The sequence below is a fragment of the Somniosus microcephalus genome, chromosome 9, assembly GCF_052327205.1.
Source record: "Somniosus microcephalus isolate GS21.2 chromosome 9, FLI_Smic_1.0, whole genome shotgun sequence".
NCBI lineage: Eukaryota > Metazoa > Chordata > Chondrichthyes > Squaliformes > Somniosidae > Somniosus > Somniosus microcephalus.
Window position 1 is genome coordinate 214,696,114 of NC_140995.1, and position 20,448 is coordinate 214,716,561.

Genomic DNA, 20,448 nt, shown 5'->3' on the forward strand with positions numbered 1-20,448 from the left:
AGTTATGTGGAGAGACTAGAGAAGCTGGGATTGTTCACCTTGGAGCAGAGAAAGTTAATGGGAGATTAAACAGAAGTGTTCGAAATTATGAAGGGTTTTGATAGGGTAAATAAGTAGAAACTGTTTCCACTGGCAGGAGGGTCGGTAACCAGAGAACACTAATTTAAAGTACAGGAAACTTTTGAGTTATCTGGCGGCGAACCATCCGGCAAGCTGGAGCCACCGGCAAAAATCAGGAGCCGTTTTTTATTCTTTTTGTTTCTTTTCTTTGCTTTGTTTGAACAGTCAAGCTCTGCAAGGTCTGTAGCTAAGCAACAGCTTCAGCTAGAGACGCTACAGAGACGCTTGCCGACTGTTTAGAGGCTGTGACAGGGTTTGTTGATTCATACGGAGATCTCAGTGTGTTTCAGCATTAACTCTGGAGTGTCCGGCAGTTTTGAGGGAACGGCAGCAGCTCGGTCCCGTCGGTGCCGGATAGCCCAAAGTTTCCTGTAATTAGCAAAAGAACCATATGGGAGATGAGATTTTTTTTTGTACATGGAGAGCTGTTATGATCTGGAATGCACTGCCTGAGAGGTGGTAGATATAGAATCAATAATAACTTTCAATGGGGAATTGGATATATACTTGAAAAGAAAATATTGCAAGGCTATGAGAAAAGAGTAGGGAGTAAGACGAATTGGATAGCTAGAGCTGGCACAGGCACAATGGGCCGAAAAGATTCCTGTGCTATGTGAATCTATGAAATAAAACAGGTTGTCCACAGTATTTAGATACTTTCCCCTCATACTAAATTGGGATGGGCAGCGGCAAGTGAGCACGTAGCTTGCTCCAGGCACCACTCTTGAGACGACTGTTGAAAGATGCAAGAACTTGACTTCTCTCCACCCCCGCAGACCTGTTGGAAGTCTCACTAACTCCCCAGATGGTCCAGTTGAGATTGGGCAGTTTCATGTTCATGTGGGGTATGAGCATGTTTCTTACCACTCCATGATGCAGAGTTTTGATGCATTCTATCCTAGTGAGCTGCCAGTACAACATATTAATGGTTCACAGCTTGCCCAGATCAAATGGGCATGAAGAATTGAAGAATATTTTTGATGAATGTTGTGTTGATGAGCAATTTGGAAACTGAGCATTTTCCAATATCAGGCACCAAGTGTTTGCATCAAAAAATTTCCAAGTCAGCTGCAGCATTGATTGACGCAAAGTAAATCTAACCCAATAATGTATTCCAGCCCTAAGCTTAGAGTGACTTTTCTTCTTCCATGCATAAGCCATCCTGTGGTTTTTCTGTGTGAGATTGGCAACTTAATGCTGAATTTGGAGAAGTTTTGGTTTGTGGCCTCATCTTCACTAAGAATTGGTAGAGACTGCTCAGGCTCATTTCATGTAGAACCCTTGTAGTCCCACAGACAGAAGAAACTTTTATCCCACCAATCTCTGCTTGATTTTAACCCAAGTACAAGACTAGTGTTTAGCACACTATACTATCCAGTCATCAGTATCTTTACATATGCCCACTTTTAAATGCCCACTTTTAAATGATTTGAAGTTTTGAAGAAGGGTCAAGCCCGAAACGTCAACTCAAATTTCTCTCCACGGATGTTGCCTGACTTGCTGAGTTTTTCCAGCATTTTCTGTTGTTATTTTGAAATATGCTATGTCAGGTCTGATTCCTCGCTCCAGATTCTCTGCTCTCGGCCATGAGAAAATCCACCTCCCCATAAGGGAAACACTGAAGACCGCTGACTCCAGATTTCTTGTATGCAGTTTCTAGAATATACAGACTTGGACACAGGTCTTTAGCATGTATGATTTCAGGGTACAAAATAAACTTGCAAATTTAATTTGATATGAAATTGTTCCAGGCATTATGCAGAAGGGTAGAGGTCGAGGAATTGGTCGGGGCCGTGGTATGCGAGGACAACCAAAACAGAAGCGCAAGGTTTGGGGACCTGGAAGAGGAGCTGATGGTGGTATGATGGATGGTTGTGATGAGGTAAAGAAAAAAAATAGCTAATTTATTGTCGTAACATCCTTTCCCAGAACAAATTAAATGAAGGCATTAAGTTCTGTCACTGGAAGTTGAACTAACTTTAAGATACGCTGTTATATAAAATGCAATGGAATAGTATCCAGTATCATGCAGTTCAAATTATGTGGTTTGATAGCTCTGCTGCTGTTTATCATGCAATATGTCACTGATTTTTTTTTTTTAAAGGATTTTTATCTGTTCCATTTTTAATTTATATTCTTCATTGTTGGAGTTAGCATGTGAGGGGTTAATGATCCATGGGTCATTGAGTATTTCTCAAAGGAAAAGAGATCAGACATGTAGGTCTGTGGCGTGGTCTTTAAGTGTGAGTTGATGATGCTAAGGACAATAGAAAATTCAGTGTTAATTGGCCAGAGCTATTTTATTTAATGACAAGGATATTATACCACCATCATAGAATGGCTAGCCACCAATATTAGTATTTATTATTTGTAAGTGTATTCTGTAAGCAATAGATCTTGGACATTCAACTCCTTTGCGTTTTACTTTAATTACTTTGCCTAAACTTGATGCAATACTGCTTCATAAAACATTCCAGCCTGCCCATTACCTTAAAAGTTTGGCATTGTAGCAGGTTGGATCAATAGCTCCACTAATTCAAAATTATGTCTCAAACTTCTGGACTGTAAACCTAAAACCATTTGCCGAATTATTTTATTTTTTTAATTGAGGTACATATATAATATTTTGCAAATAAAATCATTGTTCACTTGTATAAAAGCTTTATTTATTGTATTTCCTTTAGTCATAGAATGACAGCGCAGAAAGAGGCCATTCGGTACATCGTGCCTGTGCTGGCTCTTTGGTAGAGCTGTCCAATTAGTCCCACTTCCCTGCTCTTTCCCTATAGCCCTATGGGGTTTTTTTCCCCTTCAAGTATTTATCCAATTCTCTTGAAAGTTACTCTTCAATCTGCTTCTACCATCCTTTCAGGCAGTGATTCCAGATCACAACAATTTGCTGTGTAAAAGAAACGTTCCCTCATATCGCCTCTGGTTCTTTTGCCAATCACCTTAAATCTGTGCCCTCTGACTACTGACCCTTCTGCCACTGGAAACAGTTTCTCTTTATTTACTCTGTCAAAATCATTCATGATTTTGAACCTCTCAAATCTCCTTTTAATCTCCTTTGCTCCAAGAGAACAACCCCAGTCTCTCCACATAACTGAAGTCCCTCATCCCTGGTACCAGTCGGGTAAATTTCCTCTGCATCCTATCCAAGGCATTGACATCCTTACTAAGTGTAGTGCCCAGAATTGAATATCCTATACAACACTCCAGCTGATCCCTAACCAGTGTTTTATGAAGGTTTAGCATAACTTCCTTGCTTTTATAATACAGGAAACTTTCTGATATCCGGCACTGACGGGACCGAGCTGGTGCCATAACATCAAAAGTGCCGGACATACCAGAGTTAATGTTTAAACATACGGAACTGAGAAGCTCCGTGTGAATCAACAAACCCTGTTGCTTAGCAACAGCTTCAAAACAGTCGGCTGCAGCTGCAAGCATCTGTAGCTGAAGCTGTTGCTATAGCTACAGACCTTGCAGTGCTTGACTGGGGGGAAAAAAAGAAAAAAAGCAACAAGAACTAAAAAAAACATATAGAAAACGGCTCCTGATTTTTGCCGTTAGATCGAGTATTCTGGACATATAACCTCCGGATAAACCAAAGTTTCCTGTATATTCCTCTATTAATAAAGCCAAGGATCACATATGCATTTTTAACAGCCTTCTCAACTTGTCCTGCCAGCTTCAAAGATTTGTGTGCATGCACCCCCCCCCCCCCCGTCTCTCTGTTCCTGCACCCCCTTTAAAATTGTACCATTTTGTTCATATTGCCTCTCCTCATTATTCCTACCAAAATGTATCATTTCATACTTCTCTGCATTAAATTTCATCTGCCATATGTCTGCCCATTTCACCAGTCAGTCTATATCCTCCTGAAGTCTGTTATTATCCTCCTCATTGTTTACTGCATTTCCGAGTCTCATGTCATCTGCAAACTTTGAAATTATGTCCGATATACCCAAGTCCAGTTCATTAATATACAGTAATCCCTCCCCAACCGCAGGGGATACGTCCCTGAAAACCCCCGTGGTTCGTAAAACTGCGGTTGGCAAATACAGTATAAATGTTCAAATAACACAATAAAATCATGTTATTTACCTTAATCCTAAATTTAAAACCGCGTATACGCAAAATTCACTGCCGCGGTTGGCAAAAGTTGCCGCAGAGAGGAAACCATGTATACTTGAAATCCGCGTATGGCAGAACTGCGGTTGGAGCGGGAGTCCTGTATATCAAAAAAAGCAGTGGTCCTAATACTGACTCCCTGGGAACACCACTGTATACCTTCCTCCAGTCTGAAAACAACTGTTCACCACTACTTGCTGCTTTTTGTCCCTTAGCCAATTTTGTATCCATGCTGCTACTGTCCCTTTAATCCCCTGGGCTTTAAATTTGCTAACAAGCCTATTACCTGGTACTTTATCAAACGCCTTTTGAAAGTCCAAGTGCACAACATCATACTCACTACCCTTATCAACCCTCTCGGGTACTTCATCAAAGGACTCAAGTTAGTCAGACATGATTTGCCTTTAACAAATTCATGCTGACTTAATTTATTAGCCCATACTTTTCCAAATGGCAATTAATTTTGTCCCAGATTATTGTCTCTAAAAGTTTCCCACTACTGACGTTGGGCTGACTGGCCTGTAGTTGCCGGGTATATCCCCCTCCGCTTTTTTAAACAGGGTTATGACATTTGCAATCCTCCAGTCCTCTGACACACCATCATATCCAAGGAGGATTGGAAGATTGTGGCCTGAGCCTCTGCAATTTCCACCCTTACTTCCCTCAGTAACCTAGGATGGATCCCATCCAGACTGGGTGACTTTTTTACTTGAGGACTGCCATCCTTTAATGTACCTCTTTACCTATTTTTAGCCTATCTAATATTCTACAGTTTTCTCCTTTACTGCTACATTGGCAGCATCCTCTTTAGTGAACCGATTTCTTTACTTCTGCATACCAGAGCTAAATGTAAGCGTCATTACATAGAAACATAGAAGATAGGAGCAGGAGCAGGCCATTTGGCCCCTCGAGCCTGCTCCGCCATTTAATGAGATCATGGCTGATCATCCAAATTCAGTACCCTGTCCCTGCTTTCTCCCCATATCCCTTGATCCCTTTAGCCTTATTAAATATATTCAAGAAGGAGTTAGATATATTTTTTAAGTTGGCCTCAACTGTCTTCTGTGGTAGAGAATTCCACAGGTTCACTACTCTCCGGGTGAAGAAATTCCTCCTCATCTCTGTTCTAAATGGCTTACCCCTTATCCTTAGACTGTGACCCCTGGTTCTGGACTCCCCTGCCATCGGGAACATCCTTCCTGCATCTAGTCTGTCTAGTCCTGTTAGAATTTTATAAGTTTCAATGAGATCCCCTCTCATTCTTTTAAACTCTAGCGAATATAAGCCTAATCGACCCAATCTCTCTTCGTACGTCATTCCTGCCATCCCAGGTATCAGTCTGGTGAATCTTCGCTGCACTCCCTCCATGGCAAAGAACATCCTTCCTTAGATAAGGCGACCAAAACTGCACACAATACTCAAGGTGTGGTCTCACCAAGGCTCTCTGCAACTGCAGCAAGACATCCTTGCTCCTGTACTCGAACCCTCTCGCTATGAAGGCCAACATACCATTTGCCTTCTTAACCGCCTGCTGCACCTGCATGCTTACCTTCAGCGACTGGTGCACAAGGACACCCAGGTCTCGTTGCACTTCCCCTTTTCCCACTCTATTGCCGTTCAGATAATAATCTGTCGTCTTGTTTTGGCCACCAAAGTGGATAACCTCTCATTTATTCACATTATACTGCATCTGCCATGCATCTGCCCAATCACCCAACCTGTCCAAATCATACTGGAGTTTCTCTGCATCCTCCTCACAGCACACACGCCCACCCAGCTTTGTGTCGTCTGCAAACTTGGAGATATTACATCTAGTTCCCTCGTCTAGATCATTAATATATATTGTGAATAGCTGGGGTCCTAGCACCGATCCCTGTGGTACCCCACTAGTCACTGCCTGCCACTCGGGGGAAAAAACATTGTTTTAATTATGTTTGCAGTAGGAAAAATCATATTTATTCCAAATACACAATTTTGTTAGTGAGCATTTTGGGTAGGGACAACTCTGCGATTAGGTGATTGGGAAGGTGGATGGAAACCTAATCTCGCAGAAGTCTTGAGAATTTTAGAAAGCTGTACTAATTAGTCCTGATTTGATAGCTTTGAGCTACAAGTTATGCAAAATGGAAGAAAAAAAACTGAAGAACTGTTTTAAGCAATGTTACTGATCTAAATACTGTATTTTGCAGGATGGTTATGGAGGTAATAATTTTCCCCGGAAGAAGAAGAAAAATCAAGATTTTTCATACCACGGCGAAAAGAATAGAAAAGGAGGCATATGCAAGTATTTTCTGGAGGGACGCTGTACTAGGGTATGTTTTTCATTGTAAAATTTGTGTACATCATGTTCTCTTAATCATCTAAAGTGGTCACTTAGAACTGTAGATTAAAGATAGTGTGGAACTCCTTTCTCTTCCCCCACCCACCCCCAGTTGACATTGTAACGGTAGATTGTGGGTAGTTCTCATTCATGGTTTATTACATTTGGCCACTTTGCCATATCTCCCTCTCTCTTGAACGATAGCAAAATACTGCAGATGTTGGAAATCCGAAATAACAACAGAAAATGCTGGAAAAACTCAGCAGGTCAGGCAACATCCGTGGAGAGAAATTTGAGTTGACGTTTTGGGTTTTGAAGAAGGGTTCGACCCAAAACGTCAACTCAAATTTCTCTCCACAGATGTTGCCTGACCTGCTGAGTTTTTCCAGCATTTTCTGTTGTTATTTCTTTCTCTCTCTCTCTCTCTCCATAACAGATTTCCATAGGTGAACCCACATCACTGTGAACAAAAATTTACAATTTAAAACCTGCAATGGTTTGCTGCACAGTTAACAATATACCTTTGCTGAATTAAAAGCAGAAATCATACGGATGTCCACCAAATGTTCCTGAAAATGCCAAGCTGTCATCTTCGTAGTTCAGGCTAAAACAACTAATTTAATTCATATAAAGTAAGTTAAAGAATAATTTTATACAATGCAGAATGGGACATCACGATAGTGTCTAGAATAGAACTCCATACTACCGTGGAAGGTGAGTTCCACACAAATTGTCTGCCTCCCACCAGCAGTTGTAAATCATGAAGTAAGGTGACTGAGATGCTGGTAAATAGCAATTTAGGACTACAGTTCAGTGGACTATACATCATTTTTCTGTTTTTATTTATGTACAGTACACACTGCACTTTCTATAGCTGAGACCAGGTTAACCACTCTAATGCAGTACCACTCTAACTGATGCTTACAAGGTGCACCAGAGCCATCGAGTGATTCAGTCTCTCTCTTTATACCCCGGGGAAGTCTTGAGCCTCAAGAAATGTGCAACTTACACAAACTTTTCAAGGGTATTGTGTTTTCTAACAGCATCAAACTCGCTTCCTTTTTTAAATAGGGGGACCAATGCCGATATAGTCATGATGTTGCCATACAGAAGAAGAAGGACATCTGCAAATTCTACCTTAATGGGTTTTGTACCAAAGGAGACAACTGCATTTTCATGCATGATATCCTTTATCTTTTTATTAGCTGCATGTACGTGTAAATATTCATCCTCAAATTATGGATTTCATTCGACCCTGTGTTCGCGCATTGGTTCACTTCTGTGATTTTCGTCCCTTTTCTGATTAAAGCTACGAGCCCTGTACTTTTAAGGTGGTTTAAATAGCTGCTTTTGAGCCAAAAGTAAAAGGTAGCTAGATTTCTGTATTGAAAATGAATGATGCCAGTGATTTTTTTGATTAGCTTTTAAACTTTGGGCTTACTTGTAAATATTTAATAAAGCTTTTATATGCAGAAATATTAATCCTCAATTATTCTAAGTCCAGGTAAATGCCTGCCGCCTTGGGCTGGTTAGTTTTGTCCCATTTCAGTTGACAAATTATGCTGAAGCAACTATTAACATTACAGTAATGAAAGTGACTCGTGTCAGGAATAGCTTTATTACTGTAATAACTATGGGCTGAAAAATATTAATGAACATGTTCCTACTTCCACAATTGCCTCTGCACCCAACTTTAATTTTCGATCCAACTTACCTTGCTATACCATGTTCTTTGTGCTTCACTTAATGTTGTTTATGCATTTTTTTTATCACCTCCTTTGTTCTGTCCCTCCCCAGTCCATTTTGGAAATGGAAGCAAATCTTGGCTCCAAAATCCATTTTTTTCAGCTAATGCAAGTGCAGTTGGAATCATCTAGACAAATGAAATAGTGAACAGGCTTTTTGAATGGTGTATTTTCATGTTGCTCTATTATAGCATTAAGTGAATTTGTGTGTAAATGTGATTCATAGCGTCACTTGATTGATAAGTCTAGGGTGTATTATAATTTTTCCATTGCTTTTTATTAATGGGAAAATGTACTTGTATGTAAGAAGTGGTCCTTTAGATTTCACAAGAACTCTATAAAAAAAAATTTTAAAAAATTCTCTCTCCCTCAGATTTCCTTGTTCTATTTAAGTGTTCTAATTAAATCAGTTATGTTCCTTAATGTACTTTTACGTGAATATCCATGTAAGTTCTACCACACAGGAGCAAAGTGCTACCAAGGAGACAACTGCAAGTTCTCTCATGCTCCACTTACTGATGAAACAAGGGAACTGTTAGACAAGGTTTGTTTGTCAACAAATTAAAACATAAAATGTATCACAAATAGCCCTGTTGATGGCTGTGTCGGTAAATGCACAATATGGTGTGCCATTCAGTGGTACAGACCAGGAAGATCCCAGGTTTATTTGCTGGTCTGTGCTGTGATAGCTGATCTTAGCAAGCATGGTACTGGCGATGCTGAGGTTGGCTTCAACACCCTTGTCTGTTTCCATTTCACTGGCCATCCAGCTTCTGTGGTGTGTGCGCAAGTGAGTGTGTATCTGGGATGGTTAAGTAAAGGGTCAGCTGTGTTGCCTCCTATGATTGAGTTGTCTGAAGCTTATTTTAAAACTCATGTAGAATCATCACTTACGGCAGATACTGGGGTGGGAGAATCATTGATTTTATATTATCGAATGAAAACCTAAAGTGCTTTCGATAAAATTGGGGGTTGGATTTGTGTTGTGTTTAACTGCATTAGATTTTGAGATTGTGTCTTGGCCAAGTTGAAAGCTTGACCATTTCTGGGTGTGGCCATTTCACATTTTTCTGATTTGAGGATTATATACTTACCAAGGAATGGTGAAGTTGTTGCATTTGATTTACCAATTATTGGTTAAGCAAGAGTGTTCAGTTATAGGTGTATTTTTCTTAACCTAGCTAAGCTTGTAAATAAATTTATGTTCTAAACTTTAGAAACTTACTCTTGCTTTTGTAAATCTTGTAAAACTTGTTTATTTAACCTACACCTGCTTGACATTAATGTTCATTATATTTTGTCAGGTGTTGAACAATGAAAGTGTAAATTATGATAACAATGACCACGGCAACACCAATGATTTTGATAATTATGAATATGATTATGAGTACGTATATAACGAAGATGATGATAAACTTGAAGTGGAAGAACTTAGGAAACAAGGTATAAGTCCTCTCCCAAAGCCACCACCAGGGGTTGGATTACTACCAACTCCTCCACAACCACCAAACTTTCCTGGTCCAATGCCGATGGGTCCTCCTGGCAACCAGCCACAACCCACTTCACCGGGGAGGAAGATTCCCTCTATCTTTGATATTGTTGTACAGCCAACTAGTGTCTTTGTTCACAAGATGGGACTGAGGTATGTTGATTTTAATGCGTCTCTATTGGAATAAAAGTTAGTGATCAGGTACAATGGGTTACACGCTCCATTCAAAGCAAACTGAGTTTAAAATGTACTAGTACACACTTACTGCAAATGTGCAATCTTTTAGATGTTGACGGACATATATAAAACTGCCTAGTTTGTCATTTATAGACACTAGTTTACATATGTTGAGTGTTTCCTTGTCTCCTCCCAATAATCAATATATGCACATTATCCAACTTATCTCCAAGACTTGATCTGGATGCATTTATGCTACTAGTTTCAATGCAAAGAGCTTTTGGTTCACACTGATGCTACAGTTATTGGCTAGATGCAGACTATACCTAATCTGGAGTTGAGGCCCGACCTAACTGGAGCAAGACTCTAGAGGGGGAGTCTCACTCCACTTACTTTGGAGTCCTATCAGGTCAAATCTGCATTTACATGATGCAAGTTTAGTGTAGGAGTAATGCACATACTGCATCTTCACCCCATGCTAAACTTGTGTAGTGTAAATGCACCCTAAAGTAACAAACATCAGGCTTATCTTCCAAATGGCTTGTTTGCCTTCACCTATGTGTTTTTAAAGTTTTTGAAAGTACTGTACTGATTTTCAGTTTAAAGGAGCAGTGTTCGAGTTAAAACTATTCATGACATTCTGATAACCTCTCTTTTTTTCTACAAGTCTGAGTGGTCTGTGGCAAAGGCGTAGCTGGTTTTGAAAACCATAGGAACATTGATGAATTAGTTTCCCTCATTTCCAGAATGTTGGAGCCTTTTCCAACCCTCTCGACCTATTGTTTTGTGCAGAAAATGTCTGATAGATAAAATATATTGCTTTATTGAAATATATCAGCCAGATCTCATTACAGATTGCAAATTTGATTGATTTTATGGAACTATTAAAATGGCAGTAAGGGTCTAACAAGTTTTAATTATAAATAATGTATCACAAAACCGCAGCAGTGCTCTCAATGCTGATTGAATTGTTAGATAAGCAGCTTGAGAATATCAGTTTGGAGTTAGAGTTGACTTCCTCTTTATAGGAAAACAAGAAAAAATGTACATGTAATGTCACTTCTAGTTTTATAGTTGGGGAATCAAGCAGCTTAGCTATCCCAGCCTGCAGTTGTTATAACACTACAGCAAAATAGATTTCCATTGATGGATTTGTGCTTTCCGCACAGTCAGTTTCTGATCTCAACTGGTCACCAGAAAATGTCCTGAGCAGAGGCCATGTGGTTGTAAAGAGAATGCCATGGTCAACCATCTGGATACAGAACAGCATTAGAGGGTTGGAAAGTCAGAGATGATGTCCTCCAACGGAATGGAAGAAAGCAGTAACTTCCACAAAACAGATCTTGTGATATATTCATCATAAATTTGATGACTTATAAGGGTGGTGATTTTAAAAAAAATAATTGAACCTGTGTTAGAGGATAGGGGGTAACAAGGATATTAACTGGCACTTTAAATTGCCTCACTGTTTGGTTCAGTGGAAGAGACAGTTTTCTACCTGTTTTGCATTAATTGTTTGCTTTTTTTAGGCCGCAGTTTTATAACAGCACGTCGCCCCCACATCCACCATTTGAAGGAAACCAACCACCACCTCCCCCTCAGATGTTTGGAGCCGGTCCAGGTCCAGAACAAAACATGATGCCTCCAGGACCCAATGGACCTCCAGAGTCTCCTGGTGGTTTTGGTCCTCCTTGTCCTGCAGCTCCTCATAGTCTGCCAGTTCCACAAGGTATGCCTGGGCCAGTCATGCCACCAGGCTTACCTGGACAGCCAGTGCTACAAGGCCAACCTGGAGCACCAGTTCCTCCAGGGCATCCTGGTTTACCTCTCCCGCCAGGATTTCCAGGTCCACCAATAAATGCAGGACCAAATGGAGCGCAGGGTCAGATGGGATTTCAGGGAGCTATGATGAACATGCCCATGGATCATCAGATACCACCACCATTACAAAATCAGACTCATCCACAGTTTCCAGTCGATGCATCAAAACAAATGCAGCCAGACATTGCATACCAGCAGGACATCGCATACCAGCAAATCCAACATCCAGTGGACTTCTATACCTCTTATTATGCGCAGCAAGCAGTGCATAGTTTGGAACAAGAAAACCATATGGGAGGTACGGCATGATTGTCACTTAATTTAACTTGTTTGAAGGTGATGCATAAAGGAACAGTACGTCACAATTAAAATAATCTTTGTTCAGACACTACTTGGACATCAAAATCTGTATTTGTGGTTTTAAACTGGCCTTCAACTATCGCTGACAGGGTTCCCACTATGGAGTTGGGACAAACATTGCCACTATTCACTGGTATAGTGTTCTAGTAACAGTTTCAAGTGACTAAAAGTTAATGGTTCACGCTGTGGCTTTATGGCGAAGGAGAAAGGAATAGAAGGTTATGCTGGTAGTTAGATGGAGTGGTGAGTGGAGGCTCGTGTGGAGCATAAATACCGGCATGGACCAGTTGGGCTGAATAGCCTGTTTCTGGGCTGTATGTAATGATTTTCTGTTAATGCCTAATTTGATATGCATGCAAAGCTCTTTCAACAACAACAACAGCTACTTGTATTTATATAGCGGCTTTAACATAGTAAAACGCCCCAAGGCACTTCACAGAAGTGTTGTAAGACAAAAAATTTGACACCGAGCCACATGAGAAATTAGGGCAGATCAAAGAGGTAGGTTTAAGGAGGAAAGAGAGGCGGAGAAGTTTAGGGAGAGAATTCGAGAGTTTAGGGCCTAGGCAACTGGAGGCATGGCCACCAATGGTTGAACGATTAAGATTACGGATCAAGAGGGCAGAATTAGAGGAGCACAGATATCTGGGGTGGTGGTTGTGGGGCTGAGGGAGATTACAGAGATAGGGAGGGGCGAGGCCATGGAGGGATTTGAAAACAAGGATGAGAATTTTAAAATCGAGGCATGACTTAACCAGGAGCCATTGTAGGTCAGCGCGAACAGGGGTGATGGGTGAACGAGACTTGATGCGAGTTAGGACATGGGCAGCCGAGTTTTGGATGATCTCAAGTTTACGTAGGGTAGAACGTGGGCGCCCAGCCAGGAGTGCGTTGGAATAGTCATGTCTAGATGTAACAAAGGCATGGAGGAGGGTTTCAGCAGCGGATGGGCAGAGGTGGAACTAAGCGGTCTTGGTTATGGCAGCATTTCAGTTAGGTGCTTTAAACTGATTTATTTAGTTATTTGTTCCTAATTGTGCATTGCGATGGCATGTTGTATCACAGTATAGCAGAACGGTTTCTTGCTCGTAATTCCCCAGGTGGTGAATTATGTGCCTTCACTGGGTTTCTGCATTCCAACCAAATGTGTAGCCAAACAATTTACTCAGACGAGTCTTGCGCATCTCCTAGCACCATATTATGACATGGTAAATGCCTGGAATTGGTTCCTTACTTGTAACCGGGGCAGGAAGACACGAAGTAGAAATTAATCTGAACTTTAAAATAGTGCAATAAAATTTAACTGCATATGATCTGGCTGTTTCAGAAAAATATAAATAAAGTTAGTTTCCTTGAAGTGTCTTAATTGTGACTCATCGGCAATGTCTATTATTACTTAAAAAGGAACACATTTCTTTGTTTTTAAATATGCAGATGGAGCACCTGAGCAGAGAGATCATCAGTCTTACTTGGGCACCGATGATTCTAGAGATAGTGACACTGAATCGGATGCCAGCAGTTCAGCAGGTCGTAAGCCTACTGTTACTGTTCCAGACTTCCTCCCAGCCAAACAAAAAGCTCTGTTTCTAAGAATTAAGCAGAAGCAACAGGAAGAGGGAGGATCAGACAATAACCAGTCGCAGTTGCTACAGAGCAGAGATGAAGGTTAGTCTTAAAAGATGCTGTTAATTTGATTGGTTGGTGACTTTGTTTTCTGTTATGGAATGGTATTTACTCTCGTAATTCCTACCCAAGACACATTTCTTTTACTTTTATTTGCTGTACCATTTTTTTCCCTTTCTGTCCTGAAGATGCCAACTCTTGGAGTTTGGGTGCTGACAGCCATCAGGTTCCTTGTGTCTGCATCTAAACAATGAGTGTTGGCAGACTGGAGGCAATGTAGCTAAGCCTGATTCTTCCTCATTTATTCAACCTTTATGTGAAAATATCTGCAATTTGCTCCATCTTTGGGGTGGGGTGGAATGTAGGCTGTGGCGGCCTATGGTCCAAGTGCGTGCCTCTTGATCTGGCTTGTGACTTTCCTGCTGGCTCCTCTTGTCTTCGAATTTGTACACAACCCAGATTTGGGCAGCTCTTTAAAGTTCCCAAGCCTGAAGGACTGGAAAAGGCTTTCTCCCTGATTGGTTAAAATCCACCAATTGGGAAGAAGCCTTTTCCAGTCCTCCAGGCCCAGGAACTTTAAACAACTGAGGCTTCCAAGTTTTCAGGCGTTGAGGTGGTGATGGGGTTAAGGAGAATGGCAGCGTCACTATTTTATATGTACAGGGCACACTTAGGGTGGGGGTTACCTTTTTGTCTTTGGTGGGGTGGGGGGAGCTCATATTATGTAATCCTATGTGGCCCAATCACTGGATTTGCCATGTGTATCTGGTTCCCCAGCTCCAAATGTTGGACACTGTCCCTTTAATTAAGCTATAGCATTACTCTGAGGGAGGCCACTGGTCCTTGTTTTAATCAGGTGTTCTGTGTCCCAGGTCAGAGAGGATTGGTTGTTGTCAACTGACCCTTGACTTTTTTTTCTCCAATCATTCTGGAATAAATAGAATTAATTTGCAACTTTTGAGCATTTTGCTTGGAGTTTTGATACACTTATGTTTGGGCAAGCACCGACCATCACTCTAAATTGAGTCTTGGCATCACCAATTTTTTTGTTGTTGCATTTTTAGCTACTGGTGGTTAATGCCATCATCTGGTCTTAAAATCTAATTAGGCTGTTACAGGGTCTTCTAGTGATAAATACCCATAGCAGCTGTTTACAGGTTCTTTCTTCATTGTATTATTTTCCTAAGTGAAGCTTATCCCAGGGTTGCTTTTTGATCCAATATTCCTTTTGAGTTCATCTTAACCACTCAGGAGGATAAATGCCTGGAGCTTCTGTGTTCCAAATCACCCTGAAGTTGTAGGTCCTGCAGAATCCCAAGACCAATTTTCTGTACTGCTTTGTATACTTCTCTTTGTATGTGGATGTTGAATGAATGTGAGAGAATATTAACGACCTACGTGTTATGTATGGGTGTTCCTTATTCTTTGAAAGAAGTTCATTCTCAAGAGACAATGTTTCTTCCATGCCTGTCACTTATTTCTCTTTCTGATCTGGCTTGGAGCTGCTCAACAAACTTGCAGCATTAGGTTTCAGTGCTCTTGTTATTTAGCTCCATCTCTGAGCACATTAATGTAGTGGTCCTTAACAAGACCTTACAGCAAGTTAGGGGAGGAACACCTGAAAAAGGCACAAATTATTAAATTATGCCATCTTGCCAGGAGGCGGATAGCCGTCCTGCGCCGGGTCCCATCTCCTTGGAGGCGGGAAGGGATTACAGCCACTTAACTGCCTGTTAACAGGTAGTAACAGGCAGAAAATAGGATTATCCTCATTTTGGCCACACAAGTGCGGCCTTCCCAAAGGCTCCGAAACCCGCCAGGGTCACCGAGGCGAGTAGTGGGTCTGCGGGGGTCGGAAAGGTCCAAAAGTCTGCTGTGGAGATAATTGATGGGTAAAAGTGTGGAGAGGTGAGTATCTGAGGTAAGTGGAAAGTCTTAGAAAAAGTGTACTTACCTTTGTTTCTTCCTGCAGGCTTCAATCGGCGGGTATGCGGTGAATCTCACCTCCGCGGCAGAGATGACAGATGGCCGTTGCATTCTCCAATGCAACAACCATCTAATTTCTGCAAAAGAAAGGTTTGATGAGGTCTTGAATTCAAGAACTCATCAAACTACAGAGGATGTCGGTGTTTGACAGATGAAACATCATATGTTGACGTTCTCTGTAACCGGCTTTCCCTTAATTGGCCCGCTGGGTGGGCTTAACAAGGTCAATCGAGGGAAAATAGCGTGGGTTGGCCAGGAGTTGATGGAGGCGGGACTGAAACCCGACAAGTGGGAGTCCTGCTTCCAAAAGCTCCCCATTGGCAAAATCCAGCCCATAGTCACTAATAAATCCAATAAGGAATTCAGGAGAAACTTCTTTACCCACAGAGTGGTTAGAATGTGGAACTTGCCTCAACTACGCCATGTGGTAGCGAATAGCACAAATGCCTTTAAGGGGAAGCTAGATAAGTACATGAGGGAGAAAGGAATAGAAGGATATGCAGATAGGGTTAGATGGTTAGGTGGGAGATGGCTTGTGTGAAGCATAAACACTGGCACAGATCAGTTGGGCCGAATGGCCTGTTACTGTACTGTCAATTCTATGCAATTCAGTGAATTGCTTTATATTCAAGATGGTGATGGACTTGGATGAGACTTCAAAAACTTGCTTCATGGTGCCACCAAGTGGTCAGAGCCTGAAACTACACCAGTTAAACAGCAAAATTGAATGGGAAATGTTGACACAAAGGCGTGACCAAAAATTGTGACAACCGGAAGTAAGGTTTGTGGACAGGAGGTGTGCATCCAGTGTAAGATTTAGTAATATATAGATAGATTATGATCTGTTAACACTGTGTAGCTCAATATAAACTAAAATTTTATACTTTTAGGTCCATTTTTAAACCATAACTTTAGTTAAAAGGGTGAACTTGGCCTCATTACATACAATCATTTGTGTATTGGGGTGTTTGTAATAATCAGTTTGAGATCATTTGGAAAGCTTAAGCAGAATTGCTTAATGGTGACTTAGAAGTGCTCAGTAGAATCTATATGTCTTCTGTACATCAAAATTGTATATACAGATTCTTTGCCTCTAGTGGCAGGTGTGATCTATAAGCAGTATTTTCCTTTCATTATTTTACTTTTAAAACCTAAGGAACAATATTCAGATTAACCTCCCAGCTTGTGTGCTGTCTAATAACTTTCTGTTGATGCTGAATTATGTGACTTCTTTACTATGGAGTCCCACAGCAGTAACTGGTTATCACTGCCTAAACTCATTTTACTAGAACCCTTCATTTTGATTCCACTGACATGGCAACAGCATTTGTGCATAAATTCGACAACTGAATGCTCAACTGCCGCCTGTGTCATGCACCTGCTCCTAATGGCTGTATCTAAAGCAGCATTGATGTAGTTTTGGGAGCAAGCTGTTCTCTAGTGTACGATGCATAGCGCTGGAAGGGGCAGAATTATTTAAATTTGCTTCTCGTTTGCACAGCGCCTCATTATGGTGGTGCTGGTTACTCAAAATCAGTATTTAGAGTTTAGTAGTAGAATTTGTGTTGAAGTTTTCCAAACTTGTTTCAGATGAGACTGTAAATTGGTATTCGAGTGATGAAGAGGAAGACGGTAGCAGTGTAAAATCAATACTGAAAACCCTCAAGAAACAAAGCGAGACCATGAAGCACCAGCAGCCTCCTGTAACAGAGCAGACATCTTACACATACATGGACCCCAGACTTGTGAAAGAAAAAGCACCTGAAAATAAACCTTCAGATCTTCGATTAAGAGCTGACTTACGACAAGGTACAGCTGGAGAAGTCAAAAAACCTTCAGAGGTAGTCTCTGCTGATCCAAGATTAGTAAGAGATCCCAGAAAGATGAAGGTACATGAGAGTGCCAGTATAGGCCTTCCTGTTACTGAGAGCCCTAAACATGATTCTCATCCTACCTCAAACAATAAGCAGCAAGGGCTGGATGATGATGAAGAGACAGAACGAGAACTGAGGGAGAAACCGGCCATAATACCTTTGGAGACGATACCTGGTGCGACCTTACGGGATCCACGTTGTCAGCTGAAGCAGTTCAGCCACATCAAGATGGACATCACCCTCTCTAAACCCCACTTTGCAAAACTTGTTGTTTGGACACCTGAGGAACTCCTTCCACTACCGCTGCCAAAGCCAGATCCGGTGTCTTCAATAAATTTGCCTCTCCCTCCACTAATAGCTAATCAACGCCTGAACAGAGCTCTGAGTATTATAAGTGATCCTCGTCAGATTGCTGATCCACGGTTGTCTTTGCGGTCTAAGGAGAATAGCGCATTAAAAAGCACAGAAAAGAATGCAGACTCGAGGGCTTCTTCCGACCGACCTTTAGACCCACGTTTACAAAAGTCATCAGATCCTAGATTGCAGAAAAGCAGCAGCACAGATACTACTACAAGAGAGTCCCACGTTGCACGAGCAGATCCTCGCTTATCAAAAGTAAGTAGTGGTTCTACACAAGTGTCGGGCGTCACTGTTAAGATGGATCAGGCTGCACTCCCTCCATATGCTCCAAAACTGTCTGCAAGTGGCATAGGACTTGGATCCCCCAGCACATTGCTTAGTGGAATCAGTCTCTATGACCCACGGACACAAACTTCACAAAGCTTAGTGACTTCAGTTTTAACTACGCAAGCCGATTCCTCTAAGGAGGGAGGAGAGCAACTGAAGAAACTTCATGTACCAAAAAATCCCACAAAATCAGAAAATGTTCAGTGTGATTCATCTCTGTATAAATCTTCATTGGTGCAAGAAGGTAGTAGTGCAGAGAATACAACCGATCTTGGCGCAGAGAAGTCGGACAGTTACAGACCACAGTCAAAGTCTGAAGCAGCCCAGGCAGCTGCTTCTTCTGCTCCTGCAGTACACAACCTACCAATCCAGGCTTTAGCTGGCCTAATCAGACCACAGTACAGTGACCCAAGACAAACAAAACATTCTGGACCTCCTAGCCAAGTGGAAGATGATGATTTAAACAGCAAAAAGGGTAAAAAACCACTGAAAGAAATGTTCAAGACTTTTGATCCAACAGCATCACCTTTCTGTTAGCACCCACTCATCGAAAGACTGGTATTCAGTGTGTATATTGTAGCTTGTCCTGGTTCTTTAACTTATTTGGCTTGTTGGTAGTGTTTTATTTATTTTTTTACGATGTACAGTCTGTTTAACTGTTCAAAGAAATGCATGCAGTGGCACATGCCAGACTGTATGACTAATTTTCTTTTGGTCTGAGTATGCAAGAACTACATTTTGAATGAATAATTTTTTATGGTAATAGAAATATATATATATATATGTATAGAGAGAATATACCTGTGACCACATTTAAACAACTTCTTCCCGGTGAAGTATTCGTTTTTCCGTGTACTGAAATTGCTTAAAACCTATTGTACAGTTCTCGCATTCTAAGTTATTTCCTGCTTGGGTATTGTGTGATTATGTATTATTGAAGTAGTACACTGAAAAACTGTATATTGTTTTTAGTACTTTCAAGTAACAACTTTTTGTTGAGAGCTAATCTTAGAGAAAAATGACTGCCACTTTTATATTGTACAGTTTCAATAGTACCACTCCGACGATGGTATACTTAAAGTCAATGTCCTAACCAGTTTGAGTTTTTGTTAATCAATGCTGTCATGTGTGCACTGCAGTTTTGTTTTAAATTAGTTGCTTTGATATTTTGTCACAATCAAGTGTGGAACCATTTTCAGTTGGACACTGTTCATAGATATTGCACTGTACATCTTGTTATGTACTTCAAAAATTATGTGGGTTTTTTGTTTAGCAAATGTAACAGCTGATCATCTGTTTTTAAATTGGCAAATCAACCAGAATCATGTCATAATTTACTGAAGATCAATGTACACAGTGTATAAAGCATTTATTGTGAAAACATTTTTGTTTGGTCTAGAATAAGTCCGAAAGTTAGTGAACTACTACTTATCCATTTAATACAAGGAACTAGTGGTGGATTATTGTGCATTAATAAAAGTTTCTGAACTTGTTCTTTACGTATGACACCGTATTTTCATATTAAGCTACTGAAAGTTAGCTTTATAAACAAAGCCTAATGTAAAAGCTTTTTGTACAAATGTATTAAAATCTTTTAACGTATATTTTTATATGTATGCTGTAATTTTTAGTTAATTTTTATGCAATGCTGCATATAATACTTCAACTTGACCTGCAGTCAGTTGAACTTGAGTCTCTATACCTAAATATTAAGATTAAAAACAGCTTTAAAACAGAAAAGTACATGACCTGCAAAGAGAATTAGAGTAATCATTCTCTGGAGCCAGATTGAGATACTGAATTGAGTAGCAACTTAAAGATTGCATTGTTTATATAAAAGAAATATTAAATACCGGCTACATGTACATACTGTAACGGCTGTGACATTCTGGAATCATAACATTCCTGTTGGGCAAAATGCTTTTTGAAAGGTTGCTGCGGGAATGGAAGACTTGTCCTCGTCTGATATTTCATGTTTGCTAATTAAGCAGTGCTGGTGTCTTGCAGGTCTGTGTGCTCAGTCATCTGCACTAAGCATTTCCATTTTTTAAAGCCAATACTTTTTAAGAGCTAAAATGTAAATTAAACTACTGTGGACTTATGATCCCTAGA

General features: G+C 40.7%; 1 protein-coding gene across 2 annotated transcripts in view; it reads left to right on the top strand.

Annotated features, from left to right (window-relative positions):
* zc3h6 (zinc finger CCCH-type containing 6) overlaps window positions 1-19,828 on the top strand; it is a 62,579-nt gene extending 42,751 nt beyond the window's left edge. For both annotated transcript variants that reach the window (XM_085997877.1, XM_085997876.1), the window contains 8 exons: window positions 1,872-2,002; window positions 6,444-6,566; window positions 7,646-7,757; window positions 8,754-8,863; window positions 9,624-9,961; window positions 11,515-12,104; window positions 13,601-13,831; window positions 17,366-19,828. In XM_085997877.1, coding sequence (XP_085854003.1) covers window positions 1,872-2,002; window positions 6,444-6,566; window positions 7,646-7,757; window positions 8,754-8,863; window positions 9,624-9,961; window positions 11,515-12,104; window positions 13,601-13,831; window positions 17,366-18,873 — 3,143 coding nt within the window. In that variant the 3' untranslated portion in view covers window positions 18,874-19,828. The remainder of the gene's footprint in view (window positions 1-1,871; window positions 2,003-6,443; window positions 6,567-7,645; window positions 7,758-8,753; window positions 8,864-9,623; window positions 9,962-11,514; window positions 12,105-13,600; window positions 13,832-17,365) is intronic.
* Window positions 19,829-20,448: the final 620 nt, after the last annotated feature.